Here is a 17,716-nt window from a genome sequence, read left to right as displayed (position 1 = left end):
GATGTAGAACAGTGGTCCCCAACCTTTTGGGCACCAACGGCCGTTTTCAGGGAAGATGACTTTTCCACGGACCAGGGTTTGCAGGGGGTGGGATGGAGCTTTGATCATTGGCCTACCACTCACCTCCTGCTGTGCAGCCCGGTTGCTAACAGGCCACAGACTGTTCCTGTCCGTGGCCCGGGATTTGGAGACCCTTGATCTAGAACATTTCCATCATCATTGCAGAGGGTTCTCTCGAACAGCGCTGGTCTAGGAATGGGGGCGGGGGCGGGAAGGCGGGACAGTGCTAGGTGAAATTTCTGGGTTTGCAGGGAGAGAGAACACCAAGTTGGTGTGTGTGTGTGTATGTGTGTGTGTGTCCTTGGCACACATCAGGTTGTGGGAGGTGATGGCATCTTTCAGAGTCCCCAGGTTGGAGTGAGAGAGAAATCTCGACTCTGAACCACCTAGAGGGTGATGTGGCCTTGGGGTGTCCCGGTTTCTGAACAACCACAGGCTCCAATGCGGTGCTATTGCCATTGTAAGCAACGCCAGGCAGTGCATAAAGCCAGTGACTCTGGATGTTCCAGTTGCTGAATTTCTCTCTCAATAATAACTTTGATTCCATTTGCATGCTTTAAAAAGGAGTTGGTTTGTTACAGCAATTTAGACAGTAGAGACTCAAAAAAGAGAGTAAAATTCAGAGAGAGAGAGAGAGAGAGAGAGAGAGAGAGAGAGAGAGAGACACTGCTAATAGCAGATGCCCAGGCTTCTAGCTCCTGTCCTGCAGCCTTCATCCCGTTGTGCTCAATCCACTGAGCTGCACCAGCCAGGGCCTGATCACTGCATTTTTACAGCCTGACAGCTCCCCAGCTCCAGAGGGCAGATACTGATTGGTTCAAGCTTCCCAGGCCATCCCATGCTTCTGGCCAGGGATTGGTTGGATGGTGGGCAGGCCTGGCCAATGAGATCTAAGGGGAGGCTGCTGGGGAAGCTCACCCAGGATGGGGTGGGATGCTTCTCCGAGTCCAGATCTGGCTGCGATACCCAGAACGCAGCAGCCACATTAGCACCAGCCTGAGGATGATGCCAATAAGTGGAGGGAAACAACAAAGAGCAGAGACGCAGAGCTGAATTCCACACATGGTGCCTGGGGTGGAATAGACGACCCAGTTTCTTGTTTTAAATCCCAGCCTGGACATCCTAATCATCACATTAAAAAAATTATTTATTTTTAGAGACAGGGAAGGGAGGAAGAGAGAGAAACATCAATGTGTGGTTGCCTCTCCACACATTGCGCCCCCTACTGGGGACCTGGCCCGCAACCCAGGCATTTGCCCTGACTGGGAATCGAACCGGTGAGCCTTTGGTTCACAGCTTGTGCTCAGTCCACTGAGCTGCACCAGCCAGGGCCTGATCACTGCATTTTTACAGCCTGACAAAGATTCTCTCATTGACTGATCTCTACTCAGTCAATGATTTCGAACTCTGCTCTGACTTTTGGACTCCTATGTTCATCTCTGCATTGTTCAAATTTTAGCAAGAACCCTCCTAAATCAGTTTAACTGGAACTTCCCACCCTTGATATGTGAGCAGGTACCTCATCTTCCATCCCCAGGTGATGTCTGATCACCCTCACCTGCCTTCAGCCGGATCCTATTAGGCGGCTTTACCCAGAATCCTTCCTCACCCTAGATGTTTCCTCTCAGCGATTTCCATCCACTGACCCCCCTCCTGCTGCTAGGCTACACACCCCCACTGGCCCATGCTGCACTTGGAGTTGAGTCCGATCTCCCTGCAGCCTCCCGTCGCGGTGGTCCCCAGGCCCCCCTGGAATGAAGTCTGCCTTATCATGCACCGATGTGTCATTGTATGATGTATTTCTTCACCAGTTAGAATATTCTCTGTTCTTCAACAGTTCACCCATGCTTCCCATCATGAATTTAGTTGGGTTCTCCAAATTCTGCCAGTAAGAGTGAGGAAATGAAAACATTTTCTGTAAGAACTTTAAGTTTTTTTTTTTTATTGTGGTAAAACACAGACCAAACAGAATTGTAACCATTTTAAAGCACACAGTTCAGCGGCACTTGGCACATTCAGCCGCCCCCACTGTCTATTTCTGCAACACGTTCTCTCTCGCCCAAAGGAAACCTCGCCCCCGTTCCGCAGCCCTGTCCCCCTGCCCCCAGGCCCTGGCGACCGTGAACCCTCTTTTCTGTTTCTGTGGATTTGCCTGTATTGGACATTTCAGGTAGACGGAATTCCACAATACGTGTTTTTTTGTGTCCAGCTTCTTTCACTCAGCGTGATGTTCTCAAGGCCCACCAGAGTCGTAGCGTGGGTCAGTGTTTCCTTTTTTACGGTAGCACAGTGTTGCGTTCTACGGCTGGAGCACCTTTTGTTCGTCCATTGAGCCCCTGACCTCCTGGGGCTGCCTCTAAGTGTCGACTGTTGTGCAGAGTGCGGCTCCGGGCATTTGCGTACGTGCGTTTATTTGGGTATTTGATGGTTTTGGGTTTCTACATAGGGTGGGATGCTCAGGTCACCTCACAGGTTTTCTAATTTACTTAATCTTCACCTGAGGACAGTTTTTCACCGCTTTTAGAGACAGAGGAAAGGTGAGAGGGAAAGAAACATGAATTGGTTGCCTCCTGTTCATGCCCAGGATGGAGGGGGGGGGGCGGTGATTGGACTCGCAACCTAGGTATGCGCCCTGACTGGGAATCGAACCCATGGCCAAAAGGTTGTGGAATGACACTCCAACTGACTGAGCCACTCCGGCTGGGGCAATGCTGTTTTTTAATAAGTTAGATTTCAGTAGCACAGGCAATCACCCAGAGCAATCCTCAACACAGAAGCTTCTGGGACCTCACAGCAACGTGAAGTGGGCTGATGTCTGCATGAACCCCACCCCCACTTACTCTGTGCAGAACAGTGCAGGGGTGGGGTGCTGTTCCAGCCTCTCCCTTCCACCCTCTGATGCAGATAATTGTGGTTTTCTCAGTCTTATATGAAGCCGTGCAACACCTAAACCCAAATTCTGGGGCACCCCGGTGCTGTGGGACCCACAATTCCTTCCCCCAAACACAGGCCGTCACATCCATTGCTGGTGGGAACAGAGGTTGATCAGTTCCACTCCCGTGGGACACCGTCTGTCAACATCTACCACGACAAGGGCCGTCCTCTTCGACTCAGCAATCGCGCCTCCAGAGTGTGTCCCCACACCCATGCTAAGTGATAGTTACCGCGTCACTGTAATTGTGAAAGGGCAGAAACGGTATGAACGCCCGTCCCTGGGGGCCTTGTAGAAAAATGTCCTCGTGGCTGCTGCGAAAGGGCTGAAAGACACCCTCCGACCTTCCAGGAGCCTTCAGTGACGGAACCAAGGTGTCTGGCGGAGTGTGAGATGTTACCTGGCGGGCACAAACAGCACACACTGTTGTCTGTGCCTAAACTCACCAGGAGGTGGCGCCATGCTCAGCTGCAGTGGGGCAGGGGCCCTGGGTGGGTGGCAACAGAATGATGGGCCCCCAAAGCCATCCGGGTCCCCATTCCAGGAAACTCCGAACATGTTCTCTTACAGCAGCAGACTTTGCAGATGTGACGGCGTGAAGGGCCTTGTGTGGGGAGCGTATCCTGGTTGAGCTGGATGGGCCCAGAGAGCTCACAGGGCCCTTGTAGGGGAGAGAGGGAAGCAGCGTCCTCTCCCTAACCTGGGAGAGAGTCAGGGGGAAAGGCTGAGCCCGCAGGCTGTACGCCCAGGCACGCAGGCCAGGGAAGGATCCGTCCTCAGGGAGGAGCCAGTTGCCCAAGGCGCAGAGGGGAACCCTGCCGTCTTTGTATGACTAGATTTGCGGATGTCCATGTGTTACCTAGTTTGAAAAACTAAGAAGAGCTCCGGCCGTTGTGGCTCAGGTTGGTTGGGCTTCCTCCCACTAACTGCAAGGAGGCCGGTTTCATTCCCGGCCTGGGTCACAGGCTCCGCCCCCAGTCAGGGCGCATAGGGAAGGCAGCCAATCATTGTTTCTTTCTCATTTCACCTCTCTCTCCTTCCTTCTCCCTCCTACTCCCTCTTTCTAAAAATAAATAAATAAATAAATAGGAATCAGACGAGCTCTCTGCATGATGTCTGAGAACCCTGGGGACTCGTGTCCACCTTGTGACCTTCTTGATTCAGGGTCTTGCTTCCATCTCTCTGGTTCCATCCCACATGGTGACAGCCCACTGCTTGGGGACTGGGGACGGACAAGGGGTTTGCAGGGCAGCAAGGTGGTCAGTCTTTCCCTTGTCCTCCGACACTGTGGAGTTCCACTGGCCTGGCCACCCCCTGGGCCCCTCGCCCTTACCAGCCTGCTGGGTCCTTCTCTGTTCTGCGCTCTCCCATCTCCGCCCAGAGCAGATCCCCAATCCTCCCCAGTTTCTCCTGCAGAGCAGCTCACACCTCGCTCCCCGGTTCAGCGTCGTGGCCCAGGGTCTCACCTCCCTGAGGTCTATTCCCCAGCACACAGCTGTCGCTCTAAGAGGAATTCTGACGATCACAGACTGTTTTAAAATGAACATAACAGGCTGAGCAGCTCTGCCTCCTGGTCTGGGGGTGCGTGTCCGGGGCAGCGGCTCCCCCGGCACCTCTTCCTCCACCTTTTGGGAACGACATCAGCTTTCCTTAGTGGGTAACCGGCACCCCTGCCCCGGGGTCCTGTCAATGCCAGCCCGCTGGCGGCAGATGCTCCCCCTGAAGAAGGTGCCTGGAGCCGATAACCTCCAAGTTCACATCCACCAGTTCTTCCTGCTCCTTGGACAGCCCCAGGCAGCTGCGCTCCAGCCTCTGGCTCTCTTCTGGTGACAGGAGTAGTGGCTGTTTCTTGGAACCACAGAAATTTGACTGACATGGAGATTCGGAAGCTCAAGGCCAAAGGTAAAATTCTCATCAAAATTCTCCAGCAGTTGGAACATCCAGTGTGACCCGGTGGGTGACCCCGCAGTGCAGGAAAAGGTTAGTCTTGCCCAGAGAGAGATTTGACCTTTTATCACAGGAGATAACCTCTGAGCTCTTGCAGTGTCCTGGCTGAGAGTAGTCCTTGTTTCCCTGAGGACAGCCTAGGCTAGTGATTTATGGTGGCCCCTGGCCCTGGTACTGGCTTGACCTACGGACGTGCTTGAGACTAAGGTCAGCCGCATCTACCTGACTGACCCCCAACAGAAACTCTGGAAGCCAAGCCTGGGCTGAGTTTGCCCTGCTGGCGGAGCCCTGTATGCTGTCACCCGTGGTTCCTGGGAGAAGAAAGTGCTATCCTGCGGCTCCCTCGGGAGTGAACAATGGCGGGGGGGTGGGGCAGTGCGGGGCAGCGCTGACACGAACCTCACTGCCTTTTCACCGCACCGTGACCTGGAGCGTGACACCAATCCTGAGTTCTGGGAGTCAGAATACGCTGAACCTGAGGCGGGCGGGTCTCTGAACAGACGCCCGCCCACTGCCTGGCAACATAGAGGGGCATCTTGAGGTCTGTGTCTTTGGAGAGAAACTTCACCCATTGTGACGGGGTCCAGCTGCCTGCAAGGCCTTGTCCTCACCTGCTGAAGTCTCCCTCCATTCAGTCCGAAAGCTGTCACCTTGTGCCATCTGCCTGCAGGTCCTGGGGAGAGCTGGCCTCAGAGTTGACAACGAAATAGGAGACATTCTAGAAGAAGGACATTCAAACTTTAGCCTCAGGGCCCTTTCAGACGAAAGTCTTCCCTCTGAAGCCCTCCTGCGGAGCTGCAGGGCTGCCCTCCCCTCCCCCTCCCTGGGAGCTGGGCCACACTTTTAGGTGCAACGTGACTGCAGGGAAGGGGCGCCAACGCCAACGCAGATCCCAGGCCCCAGCACAGACCCGGCAGACCAGGCTCTCAGGGACTGAGCCCCAGGAACCTGCATCTCAGCAAACCTTCCAGGAGCTTCTGCCCGGCAGGAAGGGCCGGGGACGGCTGGCTGCTCAGGGCATCTCCAGAAAAGATCCAGGACCCAGCTCCTGAGGCCATGCTGGCTTCTGGGCAAGGCCGTGGGCACCCAGACATGTCTGTGTGTCTGTCCCCTCTTTGGGGAAGCCCATAGCGATTAGTCTGTGGCTCATGCAGGAATGACAGGCCCCCCCCCCCCCCCCCCCGCCCACACACCCTCCACTCCATCACCACACTTACATTGTTATTGGAGGGGCTGCGTTGGTTCCGACCTGGGAAACAGGAGAAGTTGTCAGGGATGAATGACCATGTGGGAAGCACAGGAAGATGACACAGGTGGGTGGCAGGGACACTGAATGCTAAGACCAGCTCTGCTGTTGACATGGGGGTGCCTCCTCCCAGAGCGGTTCACACATTTGTAGAACAGGAATGGGATAGGTTCTTCCTCCAGTTATTAAGTATAAATAAATACTTTTTGAGTATGGGTCTGGGACCAGATGGAAGGGTTCAAATCCCAGCCCTGTCCTTCAGGAGCTGTGTGACCTTGGGCAAATGACTTAACCTCTCTGAGCCTCACTGTCCTCAACCATGAGACAGAGATTTATTTAGCAAATAGTAAATGTCTACGTTGTGCCAGGTGCATTCTGGGAGCTGGGGCTATAACTGTGAACAAAACAGCCCATGAGGCCTGTTCTCATGAGTTTACATGAATAATAATAGTAATAGTAGCAGCACTAATCAGAGCTTAGCTACCCAGTGTGTGGCTTACAGTGCGCCAAATGTTGTGCTCATGGCTTTACCTGGATTAGGGTACAGTGACTCCCATTTCACAGATGAGGAAACTGAGTCACCTGCCCTTGGCAACACCATGGGTAAAGCAGTAGAGTGAGGGCCCAGATGCAGGCAGTCCGGCTCTGGAGACACCTCCTCAAATGCCCCCTTTGTGCCTGGTCTGGTGGCAGGTGGTGCTGGGGACATAGCTGTGACTGTGGCAGTTCTAGCTCTGCCCTACTGGGGCTCTCAGTCCACTGGAGAGACAGACAAGTCACCACAGAGTGATGTCCCAGAGTCAGCAAGGCATGGGTGAGGGAGCCCAGAGCAGATGCTTGGATCATTCTGGAGGATCAGGGAGGGCTTCCTGGAGGAGGGGACCCCTGGCTGGGATGTGAGGGGGGAGTTTTGTTTAGTGGGCGAGGGCAAAAGCTCTATAGCCAAGAGAACTGCCTTCTGCTTCTGTCTGTCAAGCTGTGTGCTGGTTGGCAGGTGACGTTTCCTCCTCTGTGAAGTGGGGCTCGCAGGAGCCCTCACTCTGCAGGGGCTTTGTGCGCACTCGAGGGGGCTGTGCCCAGACAGTGCCTGGCATGTAGGAAGGGCTTGGCAAGCTGTAGCTCTTTTGATAGAATTAGCCGAAGGAGCCCTGGCTGATGTGGCTCGGTGGACTGAGCACCGGCCTGAGAACCAAAGGGTCCCTGGTTCAATTCCCACTCAGGGCACATGCCTGGGCTAGGTCCCCAGTAAGGGGCATGCAAGAGGCAACTATACATTGATGTTTCTCTCCCTTTCTTTCTCCCTCCCTTCCCCTCTCTCTAAAAACAAATAAGATCCTAAAAATTAGCTATAGGACTTTGCCGGAAGGAGCCACATGGAGGGTGCTTCCGGCAGGGAAACAGGCTGCACCCGGGTCTTGAGATGAGATGAGAGACCATCAGGGCCGCTTAGAGCCGGGGTTCGGGGTGTCACTTCCTGCCACCCTCCCCTCTTTCCGTGAGAGCAGTTGGGGTGTCACTCCTGAGCAAGACAGATGGAGGAAAGCTGGCGTGGGGGGAGAAGTGGGGGGTAGCAGTTAAGTCCTAGTCCGTCCTCCATCCATCCTGTGTCACCGGATTAAAAGCCAAAGTCCTTACTGTGGCCTTCGAGGCCCTGCAGGATCTGCCCTAGGTCCCTCAATATTTGTCAAGCAAATCAATGATCCAGCGACCAAGACTTCCTGATGGGAGTGTCCCTGCCTGTAAAATGGCGGAACCTCATGGTATCAGGGTGAGGGTGAGGGGACAGGCTGCCATGGGAAGGGCTTAGCACGATAGGCCCTCAGTCATGGCGGCTGCAGTGACTCACTCATGGCACACAGGCAGGGGATGTGTCAAAGAGAAGGGGACTCACAGGAGCGTCTGCGCAGGAAATAAATCGGGAGCCCCACACAAACCGCAACGAGGACTGGGACCAGGACTACAACCAGGGTGATGATCCCAGAGGACTGATCTCTGGGAGCTTCTCCTGGAAGGGAAGAAGGAAGCAGGGATTTAGGTTCAGAGATTTTTGGGTTTTGACCTGCCCTGTAAATATCATCCCTTATTCCTTTTGGAAGTTACCACTCTGCCTCCTCCTCAGTATATGGTTCAGGTAGACTCAGCCCCACCCTCTGCTTCCTAAGATGGGACTTTGACCTAGGCCTGGCCAATCAGAGCAGTCCATTCTGTCTGGTTGCTGTGATTGGTTCATAGGCTGGCTATGACCTAAGTTGAGCCAATGAGAGCCAGCCCTGGGACTTTGGCTAGAGCTGCTGAAAGTGGTGAATCTTTTGCACTGGGAGTGCTACACTATTAGGATGTCAGCCTGTCGCTGTTGAGGGCCAACTTGCCTCTCTGAGCAGAGCATCTGCCTGAGAATAAAACCAGCAGAGAGAAAAACAGAGACAAGAGAGGTAAAGAAAAGCTCCTGGATGACACAGCTGGAGCACCTGGATTTAATTATAACTTCAGGTACATGTTCAGTACAGCCCCCCCTTTTGCTTGGGCTATTTTGAGTTGTACTTCTATCCATTGCAACGGATAGAGTTCTGCCTAACACATCCGGACAGGCCTTTCTGGGTGCCAGGGGAAGAGGCTCTGCACATAGGCCCCAGCCTGGGTTTGCAGAGGGGGTACCCGGGCAGCTGTGCAATGGGGCCAATGGCACAGATGATGGGCCAACAGAAAGTAAAGCCGACCCTGTTGGTCCTTTTGCGAGGGGGCAGGGGAAGGATGGAAGTCAGAGAGCGGTCCTGCGGCCTAGGGACTCCCTCACCCAGGTGCCTCCTTTGGTGCCTGTTCTCCCCACCCAGGGGCCTCCTCACCTCTGACCAGGACAGTCTGCTCTGCCTCGCCTGTCCCTAGGGCATTGGTGGCACGGCAGATGAAAGTCGTGTTGATGGACTCGTCCACGGAACGGATCAGGAGCTGGGGGCCCTGGGCGACAGCAGAGGGTGGCAGGGGACCCGTGGCCCTGAGAGAGACAGCTGGGTAAGGAAGTGGCCTCTGTGGGAGGCCTGGGTGGCAGGCAGGTGACTGGGCACTCGCGGCACGCCAGGAGTGCGGACACCCTCCCGCCATCTGGGATGTAAGTTGAGAACAGCCCTGAAACTCTCCCGCTCTCTCTCGCTCACACCCACACCCAGCCTATCAGCAGCTCCTGTCTGCCCCGCCTTCAAAATCCATCCAGAGTCCGGCCACTCCTTAAAGCCTCCCCTGCCACCAGGCTGGTCTGATGTCCCTACTCCTGGGCCGCTGTGGCCACCTTCTCACTGGGCTCCCCACTTCCACCCCTGCCCCCCACTCCAGTCTGTCCCCCACTCAGCAGCCTGTGCAGCCTTGTTTGCACTAAGTCAGCTCATAACCCTCCCACGGCTCCCACTTCACTCAGAGTAAACCCAAAGTCCTTATCACGGCCACAGGTCCTGTACAAGCCAGCACCGATTATCTGTTACTCTCTCCTTGCTGATTCTCGAACACCCCAGCTACGCTCCCACCTCAGTCTTTGCATGTGCTGTTCCCTCTGCCTGGAATGCTCTTCCCCCAGGTACCCGCACAGCTCACCCTCACCTCCCTCACACGTCACCTTAGCGACACCTTCCTTGGCCACCCTATTTCAACTTCAGTGGCCCCTTCCTCATCCCCCTTCTCTGCTTCCTCTTTTCCATGGCGTTACGTAGTTTACCAAGCTATCTGATTATTCCTCTCCCCACTGGAAAGGAAGCTCCACGAGCGAAGGGAATCTGGTCTGCTTTATTTACCAAGGTGTGTCAGGAAATAGCATCTGGCACACAGTTAGCAGCCGAGACACACTGGTTTAGTGGACAGAGGACAGACAGGCATGGAGACTTGGGCACCTGCAGAGCTGGAGCTGCATGGCTTGTGGCAGGGCCAGAAAGTGGCGTCTGTCAACAGCAGTGGGAAGCCTCTGACCGGCAAGTCCTCTGGCAGATGATTAAGAATCATCGACTGTGGCTTCCACAGAGGTGGGCAGACCAGGATGGTTACCACCTCAGCATTTGCAGAGATGAAAACGCGAGAGAATGTCTGCCTCCCACGCTCAGGGTTGGTGAAATCATTGCTGTCATGCACACAGAGGGAAGCCCAGCAGCACTAAACAGGGGCTCTGGGCGTTTTGACATGCGTAGAAGATAAGGACTGACGGGTGGATGGAGAGAGGGATGGACTGATGGGCAAAACAACAAACGTGGTGAAATGTCTGTCAGTGGAAGAAGCCACGTGGTGGGTTTTTAATGTTCACTGGGAAATTCTTACAAGTTCTCTGTATGTTGAAAATCTTCCTCATAAAGCCCTGGCTGGTGTGGCTCAGTGGATTGAGCACAGGCCTGCAAACGAAAGGGTCGCAGGTTCGATTCCCAGTCAGGGCACAGGCCTGGGTTGCAGGCCAGGTGCCCAGTAGGGGGCACGTGAGAGGCAACCACACATTGATGTTTCTTTCTTTGTCTTTCACCTTCCTTTCCCCTCTCTAAAAATAAATAAATAAAATCTTAAAAAAACAAAAGAAAAAGTAAATTTTCCTCATAAAATTTTGTGCAGACAGGGATGTGGATCTATGTGCTTTGATGTAGAAAGGTGTTCACAAGGTAGAAGAAAAGTTTAAAATTGCATCGACGGCAGTTTTGTTTAGAAATGTAAAGGAAAAGAAGGCAGGAAAGGTGTACGACAAGAGGCGACAGTGGATATTTCTGGAAGTGGCTTTTACTATAGGTGCAACGTTCCGTTTTGGTCACAATTGTCTAAAGTTTCCACAATGGTATCATGTTATTTTTGGAATAAGGATAAAAGCCCAATAGAAATGATGGCATACAGTTTTCCCCTTTGCGTTTTGCTTCCGCCACCCTTAACTCCAGTGCTGGTATGAATTTGAGGCTAACTTCTGTTTGCCCCGCGCCTCAATTTGCTCACCCAGGGAGGAGGGACAGTGTTTACTCCCTCAGAGATGACTGCGCAGGCTGCACGAGGTGACTGGGGAGGTGGCACAGCCCAGAAGTTAGAGGATTGCGTTTGGAGTCAGGTGCCCATTGTAGGGCCACCTCTGCACCCTCATGGCTGTGTGACCTTGGCAAAGGATGGCACCTGTTGGGGCCCAGCTGATCTTTAACGCAGGGATGCGCTAGAATTTGAGGATCCCACGGGGTGAGTAAAGTACTGGCCACACAGCGGGCATGCCATAAAGAGCAGGGGTAGCCTCGATGTGGCTAAGTTGGTTGAGTCTCGTCCCACAAAGCGAAAGGTCGCTGGTTCAATTCCCGGTCAGGGCACATGCCTACATTGCAGAATTGAGAGGCAACTGGTCAATGTTTCTCTCCCTGTCTTTCTCCCTCCCTTTCCCTCTTTCTAAAAATTAAAAAAAAAAAAAACAAATTAAAAAATAGGGAAAACCTACAAATAAAAGAGCAGGTGTGTCAGGGAACCTGAACTAACCCCTCATAAAACTCTGAGCAAGCGACTCAGAAAATTTCTCAGGGTCCCAAGTTGACTTTTTTCTTTTTTAAAGGTTTTATTTATTTATTTTTAGACAGAGGGGAAGGAAGGGAGAAAGAGAGGAAGAGAAACATCCATGTGCGGTTGCCTCTCACACACCCCCAACCGGGGACCCTGCCTGCAACCCAGGTGTGTGCCCTGACTGGGAATTGAACCGGCAACCCTTTGATTCGCAGGCCAGCACTGAATCCACTGAGCCACACCAGCCAGGGCCCTGCCGACTTTTCTCTTTTTACTTTCCTGCATCTTCTCCTCCCTCAGACCCCAAGTCTGGGCCCGCCCAGGACTCACGTGTGCCAGTCATAGCCTGTGGGCTGGGGGTTGCTGCGGACGTCACAGTTCAGGGTGGCCTCACTGCGGCCACGGTACCAGTTGTCGTCATAGCCGGAGATGGAGACCTCCGGGGGGTCTGGGGGAGACAGACACGCAAACTCAGAGACAGGGAGCCTTCAGAGGGGGCTGAGGACCTGTGAGATTCACGCCGGAACAGGAAAAAGCCTCAGCGGGTTTGGGGAACAGCTCCGGATGGAGAGGCCTGTGAGAAGTCTGGGGCAATGGGTCTAGACGGCACAGGGCCCACAGCTCCCGACAGCCGGTGGCCTAGGTGACTGGGGACAGCAGGGGCAGTGCTACGTGTGGCCTAGAGGAGCCAGTGTAGACGAGGGTAAGGCAGTGTAGACAGCAGACAATGGGTGAAGCAGTGTGGCATTCGGGCAAGGTCAGTGCATGCAGCCGCCCAGGGAGCAGGCAGAGGCAGTATGCAGAGACTGTGCTCCAGGGGCCGGTGTAGACAGGGTGGGTCTCAGTGTAGACAGTGGCCCAGGAGTCAGGGTAGACCACGGGGGGAGCAGTGTGGACTGTGGCCTAAGAAGTTGGTGTAGTTAATGAAGAAGCGTGTTGCTTGTGGGCGGTGGTTCCCACACTTGCTCACACGCAGGCACACTCACAGGGCACACTGAGGGTCACAGACAGCAGGACGGGCTTCTCCAAGGTCTCGTGCTCCACTGTGCAGGTGACATTTCTGCCGTCCACCTGGCTCGAGGGTGTTAAGGTTAAGAGGCTGGTAACGTTGAATGTGCCGGGCACGGGTCCCGGCTCCTGGCTCTCATTGACCTCCTCGCCCAAGGACCAGGAGATTCGGGCAGGTGGGCGACCTGCCATGGAGATGCAGCGGGCCACAGGCACAGGCTCCTGGCCCAGCGGGCTGAGCGGGACCTCCTGGATCTCGGCCTTGTTCTGGGGCTCAGCTGGGGAGAGGAGCAAAAGGGACAGGTCACCCCTCACCTGCAATCATTGATTAATGACAAACATGTCGGCAGCAGAGGAAGGTGGCTAATCATGGATGTAGGACAGCCAGGTTCAGGTCCCAGCTCTGGCCCTGCGCACTCGGGGGGGCCTTGGGCAAGTCTGTGCCTCAGTTTCCTTGTCTGTCAACCGGGGATAAAGACAGGACCACAGGCAATGAGAATACGCAGGCAAAGCTCTAACAGTGGTACTTGGCACATAATAAGTGCTCAGTAAATGTTATTATTATCGGCCATTGAAGACATGGCCTGGCCCTGGGATGGGCAGTGATGGGGACTCTGCAATGACCGAGACAGCCCCACCCCTGCCTCCATGGGTTGTCCTGTCCAAAGGGAAAACAGACACTTCCTCAGGTAGTGACGACCCTCCGTGGCCGAGGCTGAGGTAGGGAGCCCAGAGGGGTGCCTGGGTGGGGGTGGCCATGGAGGGCTTTGTGGAGGAAAGGAGGGCTGAGGCGGTTAAGAGGGGGAGTGCCTGGCTCCAGGCTGAGAGTGGCAGACAGGCCCTGCGCTCTAGGTGTGTCTCTTAGTCACCTTTCTGGTTATTCCCAAACCTGGGGCTTCACTCAGTCCCTCCCCATCACTCTCCGGGGTCATTACTGACTGAAGGTTTCTCTTTAATTTGACTCACTGGTGGTTTTGTTTTACCCCCTTCCTAAACCGTAAGACCTGAAGCCCCAGGTTTGCCGAAATGACCAGAGCTCTTTGCTCCGGGGCTGGGTGCCTGGCCCTGCTCCAAGCACTTGCCCTGGCATGAGTCACTCTGGCAAAACCTGGAACAGTCCCTGGCACATAAGTGAAAAATAAAGGTCAGCCCTTATTCATCCTCACAGCCATATCCATTTCACAGAGGAAACCGAGGCAGAGACTTCTCAACTCTGTTTCCAAGAAGAGGAGGACCTGCCCTCTTCTTCCCGGTGCTCAAGAAAGTGAACCAGTGATTCCAGGACAACGCTAGAGGGCGCTGCGGTCCCGCTGGTGAAGCAGCTCCCCGGCTGGGTGACGGAGCCCCTTTCCGTCCAGCCAGGCCTTTCAACAACCCCTTCCAAGACCTCTGGAGTGACAACAGCTGGCAGCTATCGGGGGCTCACATGGACCTCTGTTCTAAGCGGGTCACCTGGATAACCTCCCGGGACCCTGTGGGCAGCTTGCTGAGGACAGCACTCGGAAAACACTTGCCCAAGCCACTACTGTGGCCTACAAATCCAGTCCTCCGCTTCGCAGGCTCCCCCTACTCTTGTCCCCGCAGGATCTCTGCTCTGGAGGGCAGCGCTCCCTCCCGGGCCTTTTCCACTCTGCTTACCCGCCCCCCCCTTTTCGTCCCCTTCCTCCCGGCTCACCCAGCACACGCAGCCAGGTGCGGGCGCTCTTGCTGCCGTGCGGGAACGTGGCGATGTGGCAGGTGTAGTTCGCCTCATCCTCGGCGCGCAACCCCGACACCGCCAGTGACGCGTCCCGCAGCTTCTCGTGGGGCCTGGCGGCCACGAACTCCAGTCGCTCGCTCTCCGGGAAGCTGCTGCCCTGGGTCGGGTGGAAGACAGCCACGGTGCGGGGGGGCCCCGTGGAGTCCTGCCGCTGCCACGTCACCAGCGTCACCTGCAGGCCGTCCTCCTGTGTCTGCACCTTACACTGCAGCGCTGCGTTGTGGTCCAGGAAGCCGCGCACCTCGGGCAGCACCCGCACCTCGAAGGACTGGGTGCTTGCCTCTACGGGGAAACGGGTTGGGGGCGGGGCGCGGGTCAGACCCGGGCATCTGGGTCTGGATGGGGAGGGGCTCCTAGAAGGCCGCTCGCCTGGGGCCTAGACTCGTGTGTGTGTGTTGGGGGGTGTGGGGCGTCCAGTCCCCATCCGGGCGCTGGTGAGAGTGCGAGAGAATGGATTGGGTCTGTGACCGGGTGGGCCCCGCTTCACTGGGCTAGTACTACCGATTTTTTTCCTATTACTACCGTCTTTTTTCTAGTACTACTGTATTTTTTTTCTATTACTCCAGTTGCTCCATCTTAGCATCACTGATTTTTAAAATAGCGGTTAAAAGATTAAATTTGCAGTTCAAGCCATCCTGAAGTGTACAATTAGTGGCATCAATTACATTCACGGTGTTGGGTAACCATCACCGCTGCCAAGTTCCAGGACATTTTCATACCCCCCACGTCATTGATTTTAAGATGCACCTTCCGGTGGCTCAGCGTCAATGTGCAGAGCATCTCTGATTTAGAGGAGTAAGAAGGGGAGGAAACTCTAGGTCTTAGAATCTATAAGAAATGTGGTATTATTATTATTATATTATTGCTCTGTGTGGACCGGGCCTGGGAGAATGTTTGTAGGGGATCCTGGCACAAGAAACGGAGGCAGTTATAGCCCAAGGCTTTTGGATCCATTCCGATCTCCGCCGTGAGGCTTCAGGCAGGTTACTTAACCTCTCTGATTCTTTTCCCTACTTTGTGAAATGGGACTAACAACAATGAACACTCACAGGTCACTTACACAGATCAGAGGCTGGTCTGAGTACTTCACACATCTCCCAGCATTCAGTCCTTCAGGAGCTCCTTGAGGCAAGTGCTACTGTCAGCCCGTTTTATAGAGGGGGAAACTTGTGTACAGAGCCATTTGCTCCAGGCGACACAGAGGGTAAGTGGCAGAGGTGGGATTTGAACCTGGGCCATCTGCAGTAAGAGCCCCTCTAAGCCACCAGGTTCCATAGCAAAATCTTTCTGCTAGCGGCCCCGGCACATAATAGGTCCTCAACACATGTTAGCTCTCACTGACACTAATAAACACAATGCGGTGCATTTTTACTCATAGTAACAAGGGTAATGGAGAAGGCGGGAAGGGAAAGAGTTACGTTCTCGGAACCTCAGTCCGGCTCCTCACTCGATGTGGCCCTCTGTTCAGGTGGTTTCACCCCTCTGAGCCTCAGTTTCCCCATCGGTAAAATGGGGGTGCTCTTAAATTAGGGTTGCTGGGAGGACTCAGTGATGAAACCCACGTGAAGGGGTTAGCAGTGCCTGCCAAGCACCCTGAAGGGTGAATGTTACAATCACCCTTGACAAGGGAGAGGAAGCCGGGAGGTAGTGGACGGGGGCCGTGCGGGGGGGGGGAGGGCGCAGTCTGGGCATAGGGGACCGTGGCGTGGCGAGCCTGCTGGTCTGGGTTTGAATGCCAGCTCTACCACAGACATGCTGTGCAGCTCTGCCCGAGCGAGTCTCCTTCTCTGGTGACCTCCTCCCCCAGAGGACAGGATCTCCCCCTTAACGAGGCTGCCATGAGGATGAAATTGGGTGAAGGGGCCTTTCTTTCAGCGAGTTCCTGCGTAATGGTCACACTGGAGCCAGGCACTGAGCTGTTCCCTGAAGTGTGGCCTCTTCCAACTCTCTCCATGGCCCCAAGAGGTATGTGCTAGTATTTTCATCACCTTGGACAGAGGGGGCACGTGAGCCTCTGAGGGTCAAGCCTGGTGCCTGGGCTTACCAGCAAACAAGGGGCAGAGCCAGGGTTCAGACCCTGGCCTGGCCTGCGCCCAGGCCCCGGGGCACCTGGGCTCTCCCACCCTAGTAGAGGGGACTCTGGCCACTGTTTCATTTACTACTCATTGGCTCGGCTACTTCCTGCTGGGTGCCTTGGGAGAGTTACTTCCCCTCTCTGTGCCTCAGTCTCCTCATCCGTAAGGTGGCTCTCCGTGAACTCCACAAGCCTTGGCACCCTCTTTTCTGGGGAGAAGCGTTCATGTTCTGTGAATCAACTTTTCAGAAGTGCTGGGATGAGGGACTCTGGCGTCCCTGGGTCTACATTCAGTATTGCTATTGTCCTCATGAATGGTCATTTCCGTCCGTTTGTCTGGAGCTCAGTCAACGTTGCTCAGCATCCTCCCTAAACATGAGCTCACCAGGTAGGTGGGATTCCCCACCCCCACACAATTTACGGGAGCAGAGAGCCTAGGTAACTCTCCTGAGCTCACGCAGGTATTAATGCCTAAAGAGGTTTTGAACCTAGGGCTGTCTGATGTCAGAGCTGTATCCCTAGCCCTGGCCAGGTGGCTCAGATGTTTGGAGTGTCCTGCACCAAAAGGTTGTGGGTTTGATCCCTGGTCAGGGCACATCCCTAGGTTGCAGATTTGATCCCTGGTCGGGATTCTCTCTCACATCGATGTTTCTCTTTCACTCTCCCCCACCCCCACCTCCACCCCCACCAATAACGACATCTCCTCGGGTGAGGATTGGGGGGGTGGGGGGAAGGAGAATGAATGAATGGCCAAGCCATTACAGCCCGACATGGGGTCGGAAGGAGGCCGACCCCGACCGACCCCCTGTTCTCCATTAGACCTCTGTCTGGGCGTGGTGAGCAGGGCCATGAATGACCTCCACTGAGTTTTCTGGAGAATGAGTCACCGTTTAACAGGAATGAGAAACCTGCCTACGTAACAGAAAAATGGCACTTTCTGGGAGCCAGAGAAGGGTTCTGGTCCCTAGGATCTACCAACCCTTGGAATGAAGGGGGACTGAGTGCCGGGGCAGGTGGGGAGGGACAGAGGGAGCAGGGCCCGCGGACTGCGGGAACTCACCGGCGGGCGCCCAGGAACGCGACAGCAGCAGCAGCGTCGGCAGCAGCAGCAGCGACAGCAGCAGCGGCGGCCGCGCAGCTCCGGCCATGGTGGGAGAGAACCGGGAGAGAACAGCTCCCCCTTGCCGGTCGGGCCAGCCCCCCCGC

The 17,716-nt window shown here is 55.0% G+C and overlaps 1 protein-coding gene across 1 annotated transcript; it reads right to left on the bottom strand.

Annotated features, from left to right (window-relative positions):
* Positions 1 to 2,578: 2,578 nt before the first annotated feature.
* On the bottom strand, positions 2,579 to 17,711 carry LOC112312859 (PVR cell adhesion molecule). Its single transcript, XM_053915155.2, has 8 exons — positions 17,571 to 17,711; positions 14,353 to 14,718; positions 12,656 to 12,955; positions 12,000 to 12,117; positions 9,029 to 9,177; positions 8,077 to 8,190; positions 6,157 to 6,188; positions 2,579 to 5,657 (listed from the first exon to the last, which is right to left on the bottom strand). Exons 1-8 carry the CDS (start codon positions 17,656 to 17,658, stop codon positions 5,586 to 5,588), a joined length of 1,239 nt encoding a protein of 412 aa, XP_053771130.1. The 5' UTR covers positions 17,659 to 17,711; the 3' UTR covers positions 2,579 to 5,585.
* Positions 17,712 to 17,716: the final 5 nt, after the last annotated feature.

Source organism: Desmodus rotundus, chromosome 12, assembly GCF_022682495.2.
Source record: "Desmodus rotundus isolate HL8 chromosome 12, HLdesRot8A.1, whole genome shotgun sequence".
Lineage (NCBI taxonomy): Eukaryota > Metazoa > Chordata > Mammalia > Chiroptera > Phyllostomidae > Desmodus > Desmodus rotundus.
Note: the sequence above shows the minus strand (reverse complement) of the source record. Positions and strands in the feature narration are given on the sequence as shown.